Below are 20035 nucleotides of genomic sequence, written 5' to 3' on the forward strand. Positions count from 1 at the left end.
ACTGTACAGATATTCGCTTCAATTGCGGAGGATGTTTCAACACTTGGCTCTAGTGGGAGAGAGGAGCGTCCGGAAGGGACAGCGTGCCACAAAGAGAACCCCAACCGCGTTTTGGTGCCTAGTGGCAGTTGTTGTTCATCTTCTGGGGTTTGAGAGTGCGATAGAAATGCGTGGCCCCTGATAGGATATGCCTTTTGGTGCTTTTCATAGGGTGGTCGCATTCACGAAGCCTCTTTAAAAATAGCATCCTCAATAGCAGTTAAATTGGGCATTTGCACCCCGAACCTCGTACGGCGGATGCCGTATGACTGTAGTACGTGTCCCCCCTCTGCCCCCATCGCTGCCTGCTTGTACCCTCGAGGCAACGCCGTGTTGTTGACAGTGCAGATACACGGCGCACTGTCGCAAAGTGCACGTGTACGAGGCCGGTGATGCAGGTCGTTCAAGCCTACCGGCCCTCGGCGATCGGGGGAGCTGCACCATCCGCGTCTTGCCCCATTTGAAGAGGCCCCAAACTTCCGCTAGACGGCGGCCTTACCCTGCAGTTGCATTCTCTATAATATGCTTAGCGGCACCACGCAGTAGCGTTACATGTATATACATATTCTTATATGTATAGCTGTAGAAGTAGCTATAAATACCATGGCAGTCAACGGCAAACGGGGGCACTAAGCTCGAGTGGAACATATGCGCCTCGAGTGCTCTCGGCGCGTCTTGATGTGCGTATTCGCCGGAAGTCGAAACTTCAGTACGTAGGACACATCTAACATCTTGGCGTTGCGGGTGGTCTACGGTGCAAGGCTACGCGAATGCGTCCTCAAATTCCTGTAGGGCGAAGCGGCTCGTAACGCATGCTTGCGGGGAAGCGCCCTCTCACGTCGCCTCTCCGCATGCCCCCTATGCCTCTCCCTCTCGTGGGCTGCTTCTCCCTTCGTGCCCTGTTCTCCCCTCCTTCTGGCGCATCCACCGCCTGAGGGGACGCGTAGCAGGGACCCCCCTAAAGAAGGTCTCAAACAAGAGCGTGCGTGTGAAGCGGCCAGGGCAGATTAGCTAAGGTCAGGCCTTGGCACGCTTCTGTCCATTTGTTGATAGCTGCGTATGAGGCCTGCTGCGTCACAGGGGAAATCCTCCTTGCCGAGGTCCGCGTTTACGAAGTTGTGTGCAGCGCATAGCCAAACACTCAATTTGGCTGCATCTTTGCAGTCTACAGGGTGCCGCTAAGCACAAGGCAAGCGAACGCACTCACGCCGCATCCGGCACAGTCAGGCCTAGTACGTTGCGGAGAGAATCTTCTGCCTGGGTGCTTCAGCAACAGCCACGGCGAGCAGGGACTGCGCTTACCTCCGCGTACGGCGCAAAGTGTGCCCGGCACTCCCCGCAAGGATACAGGCCGAAGAAAGAACGCAGCCAAGACGTCATACGCGTCCTCTGCTCAGCAGTCTGATGAGCAGAAGCACCAACAGCAAGCCTTTCTTGCGATGGCCACGGAAACATGGGGCACCCCGACTTCGTCCTGCGCAGGCCCCCTGCCACTCCTCCCTCTTCCCTCCCTCTCTCGAGCGACTGCAACACGGATGAAGGTTGACTAGCAGACGTGGTGAGAGAGAGGCACAGAGACATCGACACAGATTCTGCGAGAAGAATGCAGTGCATGAGGCTGAAGAGGCACACCACAACAGGCACGAGATCGATGAAGACGTAGGGAGATACATACATACACACACGCACATACAGGTTATCCTTACTGGCTGCATTGGAAAGGCAGCTGCAGACGTATGCAGAACAGCCCATGCGCACTGCCCTAGTTCCAAGCGGTCAGGGGGAGCAGGGCCTCTAAAACCCCGTAGCCTCAGCGCGAGCAAGGCCCCTTCTTCGGGTCGGCGCCCGCAGGAAGCCTCCGTGCAGCGTTCGACTTTGCGCAGTGCATTTCGTCCTGAGTCTCCCGAGACGATGGCGGCGGCCACCTGTGAGGCCCCTGACGAATCTGGGGAGCTCGCTGGGGAGGGCGAGGGGGGGATTTCTAGAGAGGAGAGAGGAGGGGGGCCCCGAGGGGCCAGGAGAGGGCCCTCTGAACGGGGAGATGAGGGTGCTTGAGTGGACTGAGGCGTGTGCAGGTCGTCTTGCTGCATGCTGGCGCATGTCAAGACTGTGTAAAGCTATCTCTTCGCTTAGCCGTCTAGGGCCAGTAAAAGACGCTGCGAACGGAAGGGCCTTAGAACCCTATTTAGCGCAAGCGGACGTCCCTCTAGCTGCAGCTCTCCAGAAGCCGAGCCAAGCACGTGGCAAGTGGCATTGAGCGCTCGCAGTCTCGGTGCCCTGGCTCTACTGCATCGGTAGCAGGGTCCCTCGGTGACTGCCCTTCTTCGTGCCTTGTTTCTCCTACTGCGACTTTCGCTTTTCCTCTGTCACTAGCGTCTCAATACGCGTATGAGCTCAAGCAAGTCGCTGCAGTGTACAAGGCAGCAACGGGCTGCTTGTAGCTGGCGGCCCTTGGGGCTCTCTCAGGGCATGCGTCCCGCGGCATTCTTTTTGCTGCCTCTAAGCTTCACCTTAACGGCGTAACAGCAGAGAAGAATGCGAATTCAACGAAATTTTATCGATTTAAGCGTTACTGCTGCAGACAGACACCTGGCTGTCTCCCGTTAAGGGATGCCCTCCCCTCTCCACTGTGTTTGTTTCCGGGACCTCTCTCTGCCTTTCTTCCTTCTGTCCTCTCGTGCGTCGGAAGCTCCAAGCGCCACTTTCTCTGTCTCTCCCCAAGCCCCTGGTGGCTCCCTCTGCCTCGGAAGGCAGCAGCAACACCAAGGGGGAGATCAACAGGGCTTCCCATAGGGGTCCTCCGGCCCGTATGACGCGAGGGTCAAAACGTCAGAGGTTCTGGGCTTCAGGCCGCGTGTTCTTTGCGATATACTGAGGCATGCGCTGCATACTCCGAGGCGCAGCCTGAGCGCTCCCTACGTTCAAAAATCCGTCGTCACACACCGCTTCCCGCATGCAACGTCGGCGGCAGCATTCCTTGCAGCCGATTTCCAGGAGCTCCAATGAACCGCGGCGGACACAGAGGGACGCACCGAGGAGGGGGCGACCGCAGTAAGTAACGGGGTGGGGGAAGGGGGAGGTCTGGAGGAGAGCGTCTCCTAGGGCTGTGTCGCGTTCTTGAGCGGGGTCAGGGGGCACTGTATTCCTTCCTATTTTCCTTGCTGCTGCCTTGGAGGGCCCCTTGTTGCGGGCGGATTGGCGCTACGGCATGCAGCGCGGGGCGAGTGTGGGGTTGGTGCAGATTTTCCCGGCGGTTCGTCCTCCTCGTATCAGCCTAACGGGCGAAACGACGGATCTCGAGGCCAGTGGGGCCCTCAGGACGGCAGTGGCGCTGGCAGCTCCTGGAGCAACAGGAATGCAGCTGGAAGCACGCGCTGCCACGGGCGCGGTGGAGGGTATGGCGCAAGCAGCTCGGGGCGATGCTGGGGTAGAGATGAAGGCCCTGGCACCTCCCGGCACGGGGGAGGGGGGCCCCCGAGGGGGCCCCATGGCTCCTACGGACGGAGGAGGGGCCGCGCTGACGGTCCGAGATGCCGCACCGAGCATCACGCGATAGAATACTCCAGGCAAGGGAGAGTGAGGGGGATCGGCCAGCTGCTGGGGGGAGGGGGAGCAGGGAGAGGGACGCGGGTGACGGACGAGAGAGGGTAGACAGACGTAAGAAACAAGGGGGTTCCTTGCAGAGGATGCCGTGATGCATGTCTTGCGGGGCCGTGCCTCAGAGGAGAGTCTGTGACGATGACGGAGGCTCCTCCCGTGCAGAAGCAGGGGGCCCCTCCTTTCTGCCAGAATTTCGCGTTTTACGGTGAGTGGAGACCTTTCCCGTGTGCTTAGAGGGCTCACGCTGAGCTTCCCACCAGCGTAAGCGGTACGAGCTAAAAAGAGTCCAGCTAGCCATTTCTAGCGGAGAGGAGGCCTTTGGAATGTGCTTGCTGTAGATGTGGTTCTTGCGTCGCTCTCCCGTGGCCTTGCCTTGTGATGCGGGCTTGGAAAATTGCACTGAGAGCGTGGTTGTACTGTACTGCTTGATGCGTTTCAATGCGCAGGAGATTGCCGTTTCGGCAGCCGATGCAGGCAAGCCGCCACCTCTGCGTGTAGAGGAGCCTCTTGATCTTTTTGACTGTGACTTCCTCTTTGGCGGCTTTCCCGTCTGCGCCTCTGTTGCTATAAATCTCCCGAAAAAAACCCTCGCCACGGCTGTTCGCCGCTCTGGAACGCACGGCTTCACGAAACGTCGCATTGCTCCCACTCTTGCACCGTTGTTTTCAGATTTGCTCACGCACTGGAGTGCGTTGGCTATCAGGAAGAGGCCCACGGTGGGAAGGGCATTCGGTGTTGCATTGTTAACCCCGCGGCTTCCGAGCTCTTTACGGGTGGCAAGGACAAGAAACTCATGGTACCGGCAATTTCTCTCTGTGGGGATGTGGCCGCAGCTCTGCGCAACGTGCTTTTTGGGGTAGTCTTCTTGTTTGACGGGCGGTGTGATTTATACATGTATATTACATATTATCACTGGTTGCAGCTGAAGAGGCTGGTTATGACTAAGGCTGCTTACGGGTGCTGTTGTCTGCTGGCTTGCTGGGGGCTCCTGATTTGCTGTTGCGATGCGTTTGAAGGGCTGTATCTGGTAGTGAGAGGCTTTGAGGATGCTTGTGTGCTCTGGGCTGCTGCTGCCGCAGCGCTGGCAGATTTCCCAGCCTGCAGCGCAAGTCAGTCCCGGAACCGCAGAGGGAGGCGATCTCGACAGCACCGGGGAACCCCTGCTGGCTTTGAATTGCCTGACATGCACCGATATGGGGGCAGAAGTCTGCTGCCTCAAGCTTTTGGGGGGTGCCCTCTTCGCGGGACTAGGAGACGGCCGCATCAAGGTGTTCCTTGCAAATGGTGAAGTTAAGGAGCTCACCGTACGCTTGCCAGAGATAGACTGCAGCGCGAAATAGGAAAGCGGTCGCTCAGGGCAGAGAAAATTGGCAGGCAGGGGCGAAGAACGCATGCCAGGCAGCACAGTCCCACATGTTGTTTTGGGGGCACTATTTTGCACAGAGAGAGAGAGAGAGAAAGTCTGTGTGTATGGGCAGTAGTCGCACAAGCAGAGAGTGGCAACGGAGACAAAAAGCGCCCTCGAAGCATCCGCTTCTCTGGGGGTGCTTGGTTTTCCATGTCCTGCCTCACTTTCTCCATCTCTGTCTCTCTCGCTCTCTCCCTTTATCTATCTACTTATCTATCTATCTCTATCTATCTATCTACCTATCTATCTCTATCTACCTATCTACCTATCTATCTATCTATCTCTCACGCTCTCTTTTTAATGTTGCTGTGGTGATTCCAGCGATCCACTCCTTCATATTCTCTCCCCTATCCACCTATTTCGTCTTTTCAGGGGCACGAGAAAAGTGTGTACTCCTTGTTGCTGGTGGAGGGGGTGCTCGTGTCTGGAGATTGGGGCGGCTGCATCCGCTTTTGGCGCTTTGAGGAGCCACAGCAGACCTTCAACGCAATTCACGCGCTGCAGGTAGAGGGCAGCATCTGCTGTTTGCAAACTGCCGACGTCACCCTGCCACAGCCGCCAGGGGGGGCTACTCCCCCCGCTGCAGGATCTTCTGCTCCCCCTACAACACGCAAGTACGCACGTGCTGTGTGTTTAAGACGCGATTTCCGAATGCATCTCGCCCGGTAACTTGCTGTCAGTAAGAGCAATCCAGCAAAGCCTGCGCGCTTGAAACGCATGTCGGGATGGTTGGTGAACTTTTCTTCCCGCAGGGTGCTCTGGGCCGGAGGCACTGCCCTATCCATCATCGACCTGCAGTCGCTTCAGGTGCTCCGAGTTCTTGACGTCTCTGATGTTAAGGGCAATGGTCCTCCTCTTGTTTTGGTATGTTTGGCAGCTGCAGAAGCACTGAAGCGACTCTTGGAAGGTTTTTGAGGCCTGAAACTTGGGCGCTTCCCTTTTGCCTAGGGGCAAGCCGCGTGCGTGCCCGACTTCTTAGCGCTTTCATGTTCTTGCAGATGAAGTGTGGTATGGTTGTTAACTCTGGCAACGTTTGCAGGCGTTACTGCCATTCAACGACTGTCTCCTTGTGGGCTTTGCGAGCGGCGCCATCTGCGCCTACACCGCCGATGGCGAGCGGCAGTACTGCTTTTCGTCCGACTACCTCTCCGCCATGGAGGGTGAGAGGCACTTTCCAACAGACGGGGAGCATTGGCGCCTTTCCTTCTCCACGGGGATTTCCCTACGGAAGAGTCTTTTGTGCCAAGAACTTTCGTTTCCTTGCTTCTCTGCCTTCTCGCTGCCCCGCTCTCTCGGATCCCTGACAGCTGCTCTCAGGCGAGAGCAGTCATTCGATGCCGCCTCTCCTTTTTGTGGGAACTATTCCATATGCTGCTCCCCAGCGCCCACGTGCTGTGTCTCTTCAGGCCTCATGTCCCCCCGAGGCCCTGTCCTGGTGTACGGGGGTCGCCGTTCGAGCTTTCGCGTCTTAAAAGTCCCCGAGTTTGAAGGTCAGCCGCCTTGAGGCACAGATCAAAGGTTAATGTGTGTGTGTGTGTAGAGGGGGCTGCAATGAGACAGCACGGGGGAAGCGCAGCTGTGGACGTAGAGAGCAAAGAGGGAGTTTTAAATGCCAGTGCAGTTTCAGGGAACTACAAGCAAGCTCGGAGAACTACTTTCCGTTTGTCGCTGCCTGTGGTGTGCACGTATAACTGCCGGCCATTTCTCTTCTGTCCCATAGGCCTCCTTCTGTTTGGCTTTCTTTCCCACGTTGTGCGAATGCAGAACGAGGGTCTCTGGCTGCTCACGAGGCAGGCGATATCAAGGCGGTTTGTGCCTTAGGGCCCACACACTTCGTCACGTGCGGCGATGACGGGGCCATAGCGATCTGGAAGTGGGCACTGCCACATGCCGAGACAGCCTCTAAGCAGTAGCAGAGGACGGGCAGTGTGCAGCGACAGGCAGAGGCAGAGATATAGAGCACAGTAGGACGGCAGAACCAGGGAGGCAAGTGGAGGTCAATGAGGCAATCGGGGTATCGCGCTTTTCGTTTGATGGATAGAGGCGGAGCACCTTGGGCCTTGCGGGCGGCAAGCCTCATGCAGGTCTGTTGTCCTCTGAAATGTTGAACAACCTGCCCCTTTTGCGCCCTCCAGAGGGGCCTTATGCTGCTGCCTATCGCCGCGGCTTACCAAGCACGGGAACCTGGGAATGGACAGCGGGTACAGTGCAAAGAGAGGGTGGTGGAACGACTTTTCCGGGCTAAACGTGTGCGCTTGAGGTCCAAATGGCCGAGGGGCTGCAGTGGTCACCATAAAAGCAAGCTCGTATGGAAGCTTGCTGCAGGTTTCCTCTAAGGGCAGACGCGGGCATATCCACTTGAACAATATACACTATTTGGGGGCGTCAAATAACTAGCAAAACATCGCTGTGCGCTGCTGCACATGCGTCATGAAGGGGGGGTTCCTCTAGGGAAGTCCGCAAGGGCTGTCTCCAGTAGGCCTACCCATAGACTTGTCAGGGACTGGGAGCTAGAGCGCGAAGCAGGTTATAGAGTGGCTAGTCAACTTCAGGGGGACAGACAAGCTTTCATCCCCCCATCTCAAAGTAAGCTAGTGCGGGTCTGGCAGTTTTGCGGGCAGTGTGTACGATAAACAATTTAGGAATATGTGGCCGCAGGGCACCGATTTGGGCCTGATTAATGCTTCTCGGATGGGGTCCAAGCGCATTGCTTAGGGCCTTGAGTTTGGAGTCCGGTAGCTTCTGCAGCCCTCTCGTCGCCTGAAGAAAAAGTCTCTCAGTATGTCCTGCTGGACTGATGCCACAATTGTAGTTGACATGAACGTATAAGCTGTACCTTCGGCAGTTCCTGTTTTCTCTCACTCTGGAACTGGCACGTACCGCCGCAAGTATCCAAAACGAGGGAAACTGCTTAGCTCTTTTTACTCCCAGTTTGAGTGATTTGACAGTGAGGGCCTCGAGTCCTACCTCATTCACGGCAGATATTTTCTAGCCTTTGAAGGGGCAGCGGCTAGCGCTGGCCTAAACCGAGTATCGGCTATTACCACCTTGATAGCCCCTTGCGACCTTCCGTTCTTCTGGAATAGGGCGAACTAGTGTGAGTAACTGTGTAGCCTTTAGTCTTGGGTCCCCAGTCGATCCCTGTGCTCTTGACTACCAGACAATGTGGATGTGCATGGGCACTGCTTTTTCACAGCTGGTGCCGGGAGTTATAAAAGTGCTTATGAACGGCACCTAAGGCGGATAGGTAGCATCTTTGAAGGCTGTCTTCCTGCTTCCCTGATATCCTGGGAAGTGTTGCTACATGGTACCTCAGTAGAGCAAATGTAGTTTAGATGGGCGCCTTACGGAATCGGCGCAGTAGTTCTGCCAGAACTTATCTCCAGAGTTTCGCTGGTTTATGGGGTTGAGGTAAGACACACCTGTGTCATTGCCCGAAAGTGAGATCCGTGGGCTAAACTGGAGCATCCGTTGTCGAGGATGGATTGTAGGAGGCCACCACCCTAGTGTTACAACAAGCCGCTGGGAAAGCAGCTCGAAATTCTTGGTGCTTCGCTCTGCAGCCGTCCGAAGAAATGCACTAAAGTCTAGCTACCTGCTTTGAATAGCACCCCATTACGGACTACGTGGAGAGCTGTAAAGACTAGGGGCTCTCACGTGAAGGATACCTTGTCCGTCAGGGTACCAATAACGAAGAGGACAGACGCCCCATGAGATAGCTCGCAGATACACATAGCACGGAGCACCTGGTGAAAGTCATCCACTATTTACGCACGTTAAAGGGATGGTCCGTGTTAAGCCAGCATCTGGACTGCAGTTCGATATTGTAAACCGTGTAGGGACGGTGGATGGCTTTAAAATACCTTGCGTGTTCATTACCACATTCCTTGGCCACGACTCTAGGGCCACCTAAAAATTGATTTTCTTAATAGCGGTGGCGTCAGTTCAGCCCGCGAATCTCGTTGATGAGCAAATGCACAAGCCTCGCCTTAATTCGTTCCTAGGCTTAGTCCCCTGAGCAAGGGAATGAGGTGCAGAACAGGCAAAGTATTGCAAAGCCACCAGGCGTCCCTACACAGTTCACAATATTTTGACGTGCCTACAGAGTGTTCAACTTCCATATTTGGCTCCTTGCCACAAATACTTGCTAGTTATCTCGTAGGGCATCCGTCCCCGTCCGCTTTGGTATCACGACGAACAGGAGACTCCTCAAGAGACAGCCCCAACTCTTTACAACCCTACATCGCACCGAGTGCCGTGTTATCCAAGGTAGCTAGCTCGCTTCTCACACCTTTCTTGTGGCAGCTGCAGAGCGAAGCAACGTCTGTAGTAAGCCGCTTGAAAGCAACTTACTGCCTGAAAGATGTAGAGTAATGATTAGTAACCCGAGACAGGCAGTGTCTATTTGGTTTGTCACTGGTCTCAACGGCAGATGGAAGAGTTGGTGCACTCTGACCGTAGCCTTTTTTGCGACGGGGACCCAACATGCCAACGGAAGCCTTTGCCCTACGCTCCTGGCACCGCAGCCCTTTAGTTCTGTCCTCCGACGGGGCACAGGCGGACCCCCACTACCGGGCAATAGCAAAACGCTTTACCCTAGGATGGCTCCGCGGGTCCATATGGGGGATTCGAGGGTGGTAAAACATTGTTGGTTGGAGGTTTAAGTTGCTAGAACTCGACGGAACTGCCTCTGAGCCTGCATGCGCTATCTCTGGCCTATAAGCTGCTCCCGGTCTACACCTGGAGTAGCCAGAAATTGGAATGTTTGTGCAGCTACTGTGCCTTCCGTGCTTCCTCTTTAGCGCTTGTTTTTTATAGGAAGCAAGGGCACACGCTTACTACAAGCTAGCCCCGATCCGTACGCCACCTGCTTATACTCTCCCACTATATGCACCCGGAGGTGTACGCACGTGCAGTAACCGAGCTCCCAACAGAACTTCAATCCCATAGATCAGCCCAGGACCCTGGGAGACCAATCAGCTGCCCACCAACATCGGGCGGAGGGCTGTGAGTGACAAAGAGACTGAAACAAAGCGTAGCAAAAGGCTCCTACGGAGTCAGGTGTAACCCAACAATAGGGGTTTCTCCAATCCTCATGCCACGCACTGCCATACTACTCCACCTCGAGAAATGTCACGGAAGAGCCATACCAACAGCCCCATAGAAACTTGCTATTCGGGCTGAGGATCAGTGATCCATCCGAGGTGCCATCACCAGGTGAAGTCTGACAGCCTTCCCTACGGCCGCCAAGGCGGCTCAAGCAAAGACACAATACTGGTGCCCAGAGGCTGACAATAGGAAGCAAAGCGGAAATAAATCACGGTGTACAGACACTTCCCGCCACCGGCAAACGCAAACACCGTCCGTCAACACTCACTGGTATGCGCACCACGGCTGCCGTCTTCTTGAGCGAGGGTGACACCACCTAGAAGCACGGCAAGCCGGATCAGGGGAAGGAAATGCTAACAAGCAGCTGTACCCACACGCATGGTGGAGACTGCCGAAAGACGCACATCAACCTCCGATTCTCTCAGGTAAGCAAAAGGAAAGAGGAGATACAGGCAAAGAGGATACTGCCGAGGGGCCCACAAGCTGCCGTGCGCGTGCAGTTTGGGGTTGCCGTCCCGGACGCTCTGTTCATGCTGGCTGTTTACACGCACTCAGCTGCTGCAATAAAATGAGTGCTGCTTGACTGAGAGATGGTGTGTGATGGAAATGCTTGCAGGGTCGCCATGGGAGACAACAATGGCGGCAGAAGATGGGGGTGCTCCAGCGCTGTTGTTTTTGCTGCAGGCCTTTGAGTAGGCAACAGCTTCTCCAGCACCATCTCCAGCATTCGTAAGATGCGCACGCGTCATGGCAGCCTTCTACCGAAGAAGCCACCAGGACTGTAGCGCAGGCTGTGCGCCCCCATATTCCGTAATTCACCCCAGCTAGACAGCCGCTGGTGACTAGTCGCCTCCGCATGACGCACACGCGAGGCAGCATAACATCAAAGAATAAGTCGATAGTGTCGCCCCTTTGTAGCGAGGCACAAACGAATGGCCCCAAGGCGACGACAGCGACGGAAGAAAAATGCTCCACTGTCCGGCCCAAGGTACAGATACGCTGGGTAAGCGGGAGTTAGGCTCGGAGTGGGGTGGTGCTAGAACACGCTGTGGTTCAGGATCTAGTCCCAAACCCTTGGACTGCAGGCTCCGACCAACTCAGTTCCTAGGCCACTGAAATCCACAGGGATGCGCAGAACCCCATGAACCAGAGGCAATGGGGGAGGCACAGTATGCGGCAAATTGGGGGCTCAAGACCAGAGCTGATGCATCGCTGCTGCTTGCATGACATTTCCCACAACAGCAAACTGCCGCGTAGTCCCCGTTGATGGGTCCTTCATCCTCAATCTCCTCGTAAGAATCCCTCGTGAGACAGCACGCGCAGTCAAAAAATGAGAGAGGCCAGCTCAGACTCCCTGTAATTCGGACTATCCAGGGGTGGGCGATGGCCTCATGCAGCGACATCCTGAGGAGACCAAAGCGATACATTCATCGAACCACAAAGTAATGAGGAATATAGATCCTGAGCTTAGAGGTAGCCTCTCTTGATCCCTGCGGCGAAGTACTCTCTGCAAAAGCATCGGTAGAACTGAGGGGCAGTCATACAGCGCCATGCATCCACAGGCATACCCACGAGGCCCTCCCCCCGACCCTTTCGAGTAACCCTCAAGCGAATAGATGCTCAGTCTGACCTGCAGCGCGGATCAACAGTTAGCAGTCGCCTGATAATGTCTTTGCATTCTTCTGAGACGCTTCGCCATTGATAGCCGCTCATTGAGTAGGACCCTAAATAACCAAAGCACACTCTCAGATGGCGACAGTCAGATGCCCCGACAAAAAAAGGGCGCTTCCTTTTAACAGACGCAAGACTTGGGGAAAAGGGGACGAGAAATGAAGATAGTGCTCCAACAGGAGCAGTCGCAGCAGCAAATAGGCTTACCCGCCACTATCTTCTGAACCACCTCCCCATCAGACTCGCCGAAGAAGGGCGGGGTGGCTGAAATGATAATATAAAGGATTACTCCCAAACTCCACACGTCACTCAAAAATCCATCGTAGTAATTACCAGCCAAGACTTCTGGGGCCAGCTGCACAGGCGCGCGCAAGTATAGCACACGAGATGCTTAAAGGCGCATCGCAAGCACTTTCTACAAATATGAAGCATTGCATGAACCCCTGGAGGTAGGCACAACGGCAGGTGCACCAAACATTCTCTGTATCAGGGTTCACACAAATGGGCATACAACCGTGGCACTCATTTCCCACTGACATCAACTTTTCGCTCAAACTCCAGCACGTCCCGCACACGTGAATCCACCGATAGCTTGTCCCCCAAAAGTATGCAGGTTTATCTTTATTTGTCGTGTCTAACTCCCCTCCCCATGAAGACAGTGGACCGAAAGAACCTGCTACTTGTTCCATCAGTGAGAGCAAATGACGAGGCATGCATGCACTTACATAGTGAATCGTGCCGCAGGCAGTGCCACTTAGCTCTCCGGGGGTTGCATAGCAGGCAGAGCCAAAATCCGTAATCTTCACAATGGGTGTGGACCGCAGGGGAGCAGGAGGCCGCCCCTGGCCGTCAAATTCACTAGAGAAACGCGAATCGGCGCACTGGACAGGGGAACTTCCAGAAGCCCCCGAAGCCCTTGACAGGAATTCATTAGCCGGCAGAGGGTACTTGCCAATGTCTGCCTCCCGCGCAAACAATACGTTTTCGGGTTTTAAATCGCGGTGGACAATGTTGTTGTTGTGGCAATGCATTACGCCAGACAAGAGCTGAGCAAAGCCAGGAAAACGCACAAAACAGTAGGGCTTGCCTTTCCCGCATCTCCTCTCCTTCCGTGCGGGAAAGACCGGAGGGAACGGCGCGGCAATGGGCTCTCTCTCCGCAAGAGACGGCCACCAAGGACGGCAACACGAAACAAAAGGTAGCTCCTACGTTAGCCACATTCTCTTAAGCAGACGATGAGATGAACACAGAGGTCTCACTTGTGCGAAGATAAGCTTGGCCTGCTCTTCAGTAAATGCACCATCTGCGACAACACGATCAACCAAGGTGTTTCTGTCGCAGAGCTCCATCACGATGTAAAGGCTCTTCCTGTCTTCGTACACGTCCAGGACCGACACCACATGCGGATGGCAAGGCAGTCGTCTGCAACAGCACAAGACCCCTTGGAGGACAGCTACGAGATGGAGGAGCAGCCCCTGCCTTTGACTCCCACTACACGCCAAGAATGCGCTCCCCTTCCCCCTTCCGAGAGGGCTGTGTATCCAGAAAGCGCTACACATTCGGTTGCGCTTTCGAGGTTTTACACACATCCCGGCACCCGATCCAATCACAGCACCGGCTCACCTGTGGACCTCCAGTTCCTGCCTGCAGTCCCACGAATCGTCAGTGAGAGCTCGCCTCTTGTCCAGCATCTTCACCGCCATCATTTCGTGCGTTCTTCTATTCTCGGCCAATACGACCTTTCCGTATCGACCCTCACCCAACACCAGGTGCCCTTGAGGCACCTGCACTCCTCCCCCCTTCGCCTCGTTCACTGAACCCGCCGACGCAGCAGGCCCGCCTACTATGATTGCGGTCTCTTGCGAAGAGCAAGCCGTAGAAGAAATAGACATCTCTTTAGAGTCCTCTAGATGCCCTTCCTCGGGCCACGCAGCACAGTACAGATTGTACTCTAGATGGATGTTTCTGTCCAAGTCCGGATACACACTGAAACTGGCCTCGGGGTTACTCCTCCAACACCAGTAGGCCTCGGCAGCTTTGCGCTTCAGAAGTGCTGCATGCGCCGCTGCATGAGCCGCAGCACGGGCCGCTGCATGTGCTGCCACGTGCGCTGCGTGCGCCGCTGCCTCGAAGGCGTCCTCTAGGAGGCCGCCTCTCGCAACCCCGGAAACACTGGGAGACTCATGGCTGTAGTCAGCACAACGTGGGGCACGCTCTTTGGAGCCAACACACTGCGACACGAAAGATCCCTCAATTGGGCTGTACAAAGACTCCAGTGCACCCGCTACTGAAGTTGAAGAAGCTAACACCCCCCGCCCACTGTGACCTGCAATTCCGCCCCCCTTGAGGTCCTTTCCCCCCCGTAGTTCGTGCAGATTGGGCCCTCCAGGAGCTGAGGGAGTCCTCAGTCTCGGCAGTTGCAGGCGGCGGAGCGAACGAGGGGGGTTTGTGTTGCCTCCCTCGTCGTGTTCTTCTGCTGCTGGCGCCGACTTGGCCTGTTGCAGTCGTGGATGCTGAAGCCTCCGCAGCCCCCGAGCCGGGATGGGTAGTCTCAAAGGGGATAGTGAGGCAGTTGTTGACGGGCTCGAGAGGAACGCAGTCGCCACGGTGCTCTCCTCAGAGAGGGCCGCCTCTTTTGTGGTGTGCATTACGGGAGTAGATGTGACGCAAGGCTCATCACCAGCCTTCGCGACTGTTGGCGCCGTTCCAGCTAGGGCGAGGCCGGCAAGAGCGGCAGCCGTGTTAGAATTCTGTTCCTCCGCTGCTCCGTACACATACACTTCGTAATCACACCGAGCCCTCCGGTCAAGACGAGCGCCGCGACTCCCTTCGTCTCCCGAGACTTCAGCTGCTGCATCCTGTCGTCCTGCCACCTTGTGGGCAACTGGCGCAACTGCAAGAGGAAGGGGAGAGTACGCTCCCGAATCCAAGAGGCCCGCATTCGGAGTTGCGGGCTGGCTGCAACTGTCTAGTGACGAGGCAGAAGAGAGCAGGGCGCAGGTGCTAGCCTGTGAGATCACGGAAAGGGGCGAGTTCGTTACATCCATGAGTCTTAAGAGTGAGGGGGACAGCAGCTGTGGACGGCGGCCCTTGCTGCTGTTTAGGGCAGCAAGTGGCAACTGCAACAGCTGCGTGGACGCCCTGTAACCACCCCTTTTGCATGTCTTCTGGGGTGTGGAGAGCTCTCCCGTTCTGGTGAGGGAACTGGAGCTATTTGCAGCCATTGCTGCATCCCCAGCCTCTCCGTTGAGAGGCTGCGTCTCCTCTGTGCCGCAGTGGCCATCTGGAGCCGACGAACGAATCTGCAGCAACCCCTGCGCGGGCGGGAGGCAGTAGTCCACAAGGTGAGAAAAGGAGGGCTCTGCTGCTGGCAGGCTCTTTCGCTTACGGGTAGGACACAGCCCCACTTCTCCAGAGGGCAGCGCCAACATTTCGGAGGTTTGCATACCACCGTCCAGGATACCCGGCAGAACCGCTCGGCCTTTCGTGGAGGATGCAGAAGCTCCGGGAGGCCTTGCATGAGAATAGCGTCCCACAGAAAGGCACGTGTCGCTTTGGAAGCCGGAGAAAGATGCAGTCTTTGCTGCAAGGGCCTTTGTGGTGTTTGAACTGTCGGCGCTTAGCAAACGGCACCTGTGCCGCCCGGCCGAGGAAGCAGAGTGGCTGGGGGGCCTCCGAGCTTCCTCCTGCTCCATCAACTGTCCACCAACCATCCTACAGCGAATCGGCGAGACAGGGTACAACGGGGGTCTTACGAAAGGGGACACAAAGACGCATATAAAGGCGATGAAAGGGCCCGACGTCAGAACAAACTGGGGGTTGAGGTTCGTGGAAAGCTCCCTAGGCCTAGCTTAAACAGTAAAGAAAGGGGAAGAATAATGAGGAAGGGAACAAACAAAAAGACTAGAGCAAAATATCCGGGGTGCAGCGCGATTCGTCTGCGGAGCGCTATGATTATATGGGGGTTCCGTTAGACACGCGGGGCGGAAGTACTGTAAAAGGGGGGCCCTCAGTCAAAATGACAAGAAGCAAACGGCTGCAAGGATGGAAGAAAGGGGTGGAAGGACCTCTGAGAGCGGCGTTTTCTATATACGCATAGAGCCAAGAAGAGCGCTGATTCCTCTCTTCCTGTCCTAAAGCTCGCTCTCTTTCTGTGCGACGGGGTGTCTGTGCACCTGCCAACCCTCTCAAGTTATCCCTCTGGGACTGCGGCGGCAGCTAAATCAACGGAATTCAAAAAACGGGCAGACAGAGGGTGTTGCATCCTCCATAAGAAATCATTGATGCACAAGCAGAGTCAACCCCAAAAGAAAATATTAGGGAACTGTGGAGGCCTTCGGCGTGGAGCAGAGGGTCCCACAGAGGACGGAAGGGCCCCTAGTCGCGAGAGAAGAGACGACAGAGCTCTTAGCCGTTCGCTTCGGGGATGGGCGCTGAAGGGACTGAGAAGGGCCTCACGAGGGGCGGGAGATGGGCAGCTAGACGGGGAGAGTAGGAGACAGCAGAACAACTGCGTCCCTCCCACATTAGATGGGCATTAATTATCCATGTGGCCCGTGTGAAGAGTTTAGCAACAAGGCAGCAAACGATAAGGTCTCCGCCGTAGCAGGGAGTCTCCCCCTGCCCCATACAAGGGGCAACAAAGGCCTGCTGCATAAACAGATAATCCTGGGCAGAGGGGGCAGGGGATCCCCTCTACTACAGCAACGGCTGACGGGAAGAAAAACAAGAAGAGAAGGGAGAGGCGACACGCAACGATAACAGCAGCAGTAGGGCTGCAACCGGGGGTGCAGTGCAGTAGGCACCGCTGAGAGCGGTGCCATCCATACCCCTGAGGACGCTCACTGCTGAATCTTAATACCAAAACTCGGATATCTGAGGTACGAATAAGGCATCAAAAAACCGTTAAAGCCCTTTATGTTAAGGTTTGCCTTATCAGACCCAGCTTTTCAAGTCAAACCTTTTCCAGGGTCCACCCGAATGGGGCGGGGACACACCCCACGCGTATCTTATACTCCTGTGGGGGAAATCTTTTCAATTTCGGTCCCATCTAATGCGCTTCAATTATTATAGGGGTCTATGTACATGTGCACAGACAAAGCAAAGGTAGACATCAAATGCTTCTCTCCCCCGCATGACACTTACCCCCCACACAGCACTGCGCATGAGGCCCACTGCCCTTACAAGACAGGTTCCGTAGTATTCACCCAGCCCACCAAAGGCATTTGAGCCTAGAATAAAGATCTTTGCTGTTATATTTCTGTCTATCCGGCTATTTCAACGTTCCAGGCGAATGTGCACCGGGGTTCAAGACAGCATGAGTAGCGGCCCACTCCGCTCTTATATCAGTTCACCGACACAAGTTACAAAAGTATGCATTTCAGACCTAATCAAGCACTGACTGATTAGTGTGGCTGTGTCCATGCTCAATTTGTTGCACAATAGGGCTGGTTACCTACAATTAGAGTGGACACCGTTTGCACGTGAAATACACTACAAAGTGCAATCGGCTACTATGCGCTATTGCGTCGAGGGCGCACCCCTGCGCACCCTGTCCATCAATTCGCTCCTTAAACTAAAATCCTGCTGGTTGAGGGCGTGGGAAGGGGTGATATAATAGAAAATGACGGGTCACAGCTTTCTGAAGTTTTGATTTGGGCTTCGGAGTAGTTGTGACACTCCATCTGAGCCATCAATAGGGAGGCACTTAGCTTTAGACTTAATATACAGGTCAACAAAAAAATATCAAGGGTCCTTCCAAAGAAAACACATTCTTTAAGTGCCCCTGCCCTTTAGTGCTCCCCACTCGAGGGGAGATGGCCAGCTAAGGTGCGAGTACTTGCACCCTCAGTAGACTTAGAGAGTTCAAAGCCGGCTGAACTCAGCAACTAACGCGCGACAACACGCCTTCTTTTATCACGCTAACGGTAGCGTGTAATAAATGAGATATCTGGACAGACAAACCACTGAGTACATTCTCTACAAATTCGTAGTTAAATATGTGGTGTTGCGGAAGCAACAGTTGTGGTGTTACTTGGCACGCTGCACCGTAGGGAGACCTTGGAAGAAGCTATAAATGGGTAACTCTTTACACGGCCTTTGGTCGATGCGTATGCGGCAGGGGTGCGTCGAGTGTTACAGCGGTTGTTCTCTTTTCCTTTGAACACACGCACCTACGTGTTATTCGCAAGAGCCAGCAAGAGCTTTCAGTGGCGGTGACATTACATCAATTTCACTTTAAAGCACTACGTGGTTTACTGGATATGGATCATCTAATGGATAGAGGGACACAGGTGTTATAAGTGCCAAAACCGCATGATCTGATGCTTATGCTACCCTGACAGTCCTGCGGGCAAAGATACACTTAGAGAGCTTCTATTAGATTGATTATATTTGAACACGAACTGGAAGCCAATTGATTGCTTCGTACTGCTATCCGATCTGCAGCATACTGTTGCCTCAATATAATAAAAATCACTGCTGTGCGCGTACGCGCTGTGCGACCAGCTCTGAGTACTGTTTGCTTGGGGAGTGCAGGAGTGCTCACCCTAGCAGTCCCTCTTTTCTCATGCTGGAACCCTGAGAGCGAAGGCACTTAAATACGGGAACTCTGTGTGAATGAGCTACGATAAACAGAAAAGGAAATTTACCATCAATATGGAAACGTATTCCCAAGCTTTTATCAGCCAGACGGGGGCGTAGCTCGCTTTAAACCCTCTAAGTAAAAAAATACGAGCTCTCGTTGCATCATGTTTATTGGATGGCGAGGTACTTAAATAAAGTGTCTGTGAGAAGGGACTCGAAAAAAGTCCCACGTTTATGCCATTGTAAGTTTTGGGGAAAAGTGTTAGTGGTGGGTGTCGAAGGCATATGGCCACGGCAAGTTCGATTAGATCCGTGAATCATTACAGACAAAAGCGGCTGTGCTGCACAATACTGATCCTTCAGGCCATCGCGAGGACATATCGAAGACCATTATGATAAGTTCCTAACAGTACTTCACCATAATGTCGTGCTGCAGGAGCCGCCTAAGCCAGGATACAACTTTAGTATTATAGAGGTTCTAGAATCTCTTCGTAACGCACAGCAATGACTGATGATTCAAGTAGCTGGCTGTGTGCCAATCACATCGCATAAAGTTTTCCTTCCCTGCAGTAGTAACCACTTATCGTTTTCCGGTGATGCGATGGAAGTAACAAGCAAGAATTTGGCGTTTGGGTAGCCCGTAGCTGGATGTAAGTGAGCAACACGCATCAACTCATCACTAACATTGGGCTTATAAGAAGAAATGACGATTAACGTCTGGTAGCGGAAGTACCAGCGGAGTGGTAAGGCGACCGAAAAGCGTCCTTGCTGCGGCATTTGCCTCCTCTGCTCAGGTCACAGACTAGTTTTTCTTGAGTGGACCAAGCAAAGAAGCAGCGAGCCAAGCAAATCCAGGACTGAAACTATGGTCATAAGGTGCAAGCTAAGACAGGTTTTACCGTTCATGTAGTTGTTCAACTGGAAAGGCCACGCCTTGGTGTGACATATGGCTTGGGTCCTCGCTCATTTCCTCCCGCGGAAACACAGAATCCTAGAAACACAATTGTCATGGTAAAACCACGCCCCTGTACGCCCCCATATATTACTGTTTGTTCCGCAACATGTGTATCGCATGCCGTAAATACTGTAGGTCTTCTTAAGCATTTCGTTCGCAGGCTGACACTTCGTCCGTTACGTCCATACAGCTACCCCTGATGGGCTCATGGAATTCTGCGTTAGCTATCTATTGTAGTTCAGCATGGGCATTAGCCAGTCCAAGCGGATACAGGTATATTCGAGTTTTTCGAAGTACAAGGATGTAACGTCTTTTTTTGCTTGTGGTCAGGGTGAATGGGGACTTCTAAGAGACCGTCTGTGAAATTACATGTCAAGCTGACTAATGGCTCGTGAGGTTTGTCTCCTATTTCGCCAACGTGGGGCATAGGCAACAATCTAGTTAAGGGGATCGCATTCAATCCACATACGCCACCTCCCAATTAATCTGAGGACCAACACCGGGTTAAGCCCAAAAGGCGCTGGCTGATTCCTGCACTTTGCCGCTTCGCTACGAATTATGCTCCTGCCGCTTAATTCCATCGTCAGACTGGGGGAGCTTCCGATATCGCCACACACGTCTTAGAGTTATCCCAGGGAATATATCCATACGCTGCGTTGAACGAACAC

The 20035-nt window shown here is 54.3% G+C and overlaps 3 protein-coding genes across 3 annotated transcripts; 1 reads left to right on the forward strand and 2 right to left on the reverse strand.

The window, feature by feature from the left end:
• Positions 1–221: 221 nt before the first annotated feature.
• Positions 222–2830, reverse strand: LOC113146645. Its single transcript, XM_026334640.1, has 6 exons — positions 2629–2830; positions 2299–2388; positions 1746–2020; positions 1342–1440; positions 539–801; positions 222–399 (listed from the first exon to the last, which is right to left on the reverse strand). The coding sequence occupies exons 1-6, from the start codon at positions 2828–2830 to the stop codon at positions 222–224; spliced, it is 1107 nt and encodes a 368-aa protein (XP_026190425.1).
• A 211-nt stretch (positions 2831–3041) lies between these two features.
• Positions 3042–6960, forward strand: LOC34622539 (zinc finger CCCH domain-containing protein 17). The gene is made up of 11 exons (XM_026334423.1): positions 3042–3090; positions 3281–3605; positions 3762–3844; positions 4086–4113; positions 4309–4435; positions 4719–4943; positions 5420–5661; positions 5800–5911; positions 6087–6207; positions 6454–6537; positions 6812–6960. Exons 1-11 carry the CDS (start codon positions 3042–3044, stop codon positions 6958–6960), a joined length of 1545 nt encoding a protein of 514 aa, XP_026190208.1.
• A 4293-nt stretch (positions 6961–11253) lies between these two features.
• LOC34622538 lies at positions 11254–15540 on the reverse strand. The gene is made up of 6 exons (XM_022735696.1): positions 13451–15540; positions 13087–13249; positions 12553–12873; positions 12035–12182; positions 11787–11880; positions 11254–11560 (listed from the first exon to the last, which is right to left on the reverse strand). Exons 1-6 carry the CDS (start codon positions 15538–15540, stop codon positions 11254–11256), a joined length of 3123 nt encoding a protein of 1040 aa, XP_022587943.1.
• Between the last annotated feature and the right edge of the window lie 4495 nt (positions 15541–20035).

This window comes from Cyclospora cayetanensis, unplaced genomic scaffold (assembly GCF_002999335.1).
Source record: "Cyclospora cayetanensis isolate NF1_C8 unplaced genomic scaffold, CcayRef3 CcayRef3_contig_11, whole genome shotgun sequence".
Classification (NCBI taxonomy): Eukaryota; Apicomplexa; class Conoidasida; order Eucoccidiorida; family Eimeriidae; genus Cyclospora; species Cyclospora cayetanensis.

Excerpts from the sequence above, each read along its gene's own strand:
- LOC113146645 (XM_026334640.1), bottom strand. The coding sequence starts at position 2,830 with ATGGGAAGCCCTGTTGATCTCCCCCTTGGTGTTGCTGCTGCCTTCCGA. Across the intron at positions 2,021-2,298 it reads AGGGCACCGAGACTGCGAGC|AAATCCCCCCCTCGCCCTCC; the intron begins GCTCAATGCCAC and ends TCTCCTCTCTAG. Across the intron at positions 802-1,341 it reads ACTTTGCGCCGTACGCGGAG|CCTTGCACCGTAGACCACCC; the intron begins GTAAGCGCAGTC and ends GCATTCGCGTAG.
- LOC34622539 (XM_026334423.1), top strand. The coding sequence starts at position 3,042 with ATGAACCGCGGCGGACACAGAGGGACGCACCGAGGAGGGGGCGACCGC. Across the intron at positions 4,944-5,419 it reads GTGAAGTTAAGGAGCTCACC|GGGCACGAGAAAAGTGTGTA; the intron begins GTACGCTTGCCA and ends TCGTCTTTTCAG. Across the intron at positions 6,538-6,811 it reads AAAAGTCCCCGAGTTTGAAG|AACGAGGGTCTCTGGCTGCT; the intron begins GTCAGCCGCCTT and ends GTGCGAATGCAG.
- LOC34622538 (XM_022735696.1), bottom strand. The coding sequence starts at position 15,540 with ATGGTTGGTGGACAGTTGATGGAGCAGGAGGAAGCTCGGAGGCCCCCC. Across the intron at positions 12,874-13,086 it reads CCAAGCTTATCTTCGCACAA|CTCTTGTCTGGCGTAATGCA; the intron begins GTGAGACCTCTG and ends GGCTTTGCTCAG. Across the intron at positions 11,881-12,034 it reads GGTTCAGAAGATAGTGGCGG|GGTCCTACTCAATGAGCGGC; the intron begins GTAAGCCTATTT and ends TTGGTTATTTAG.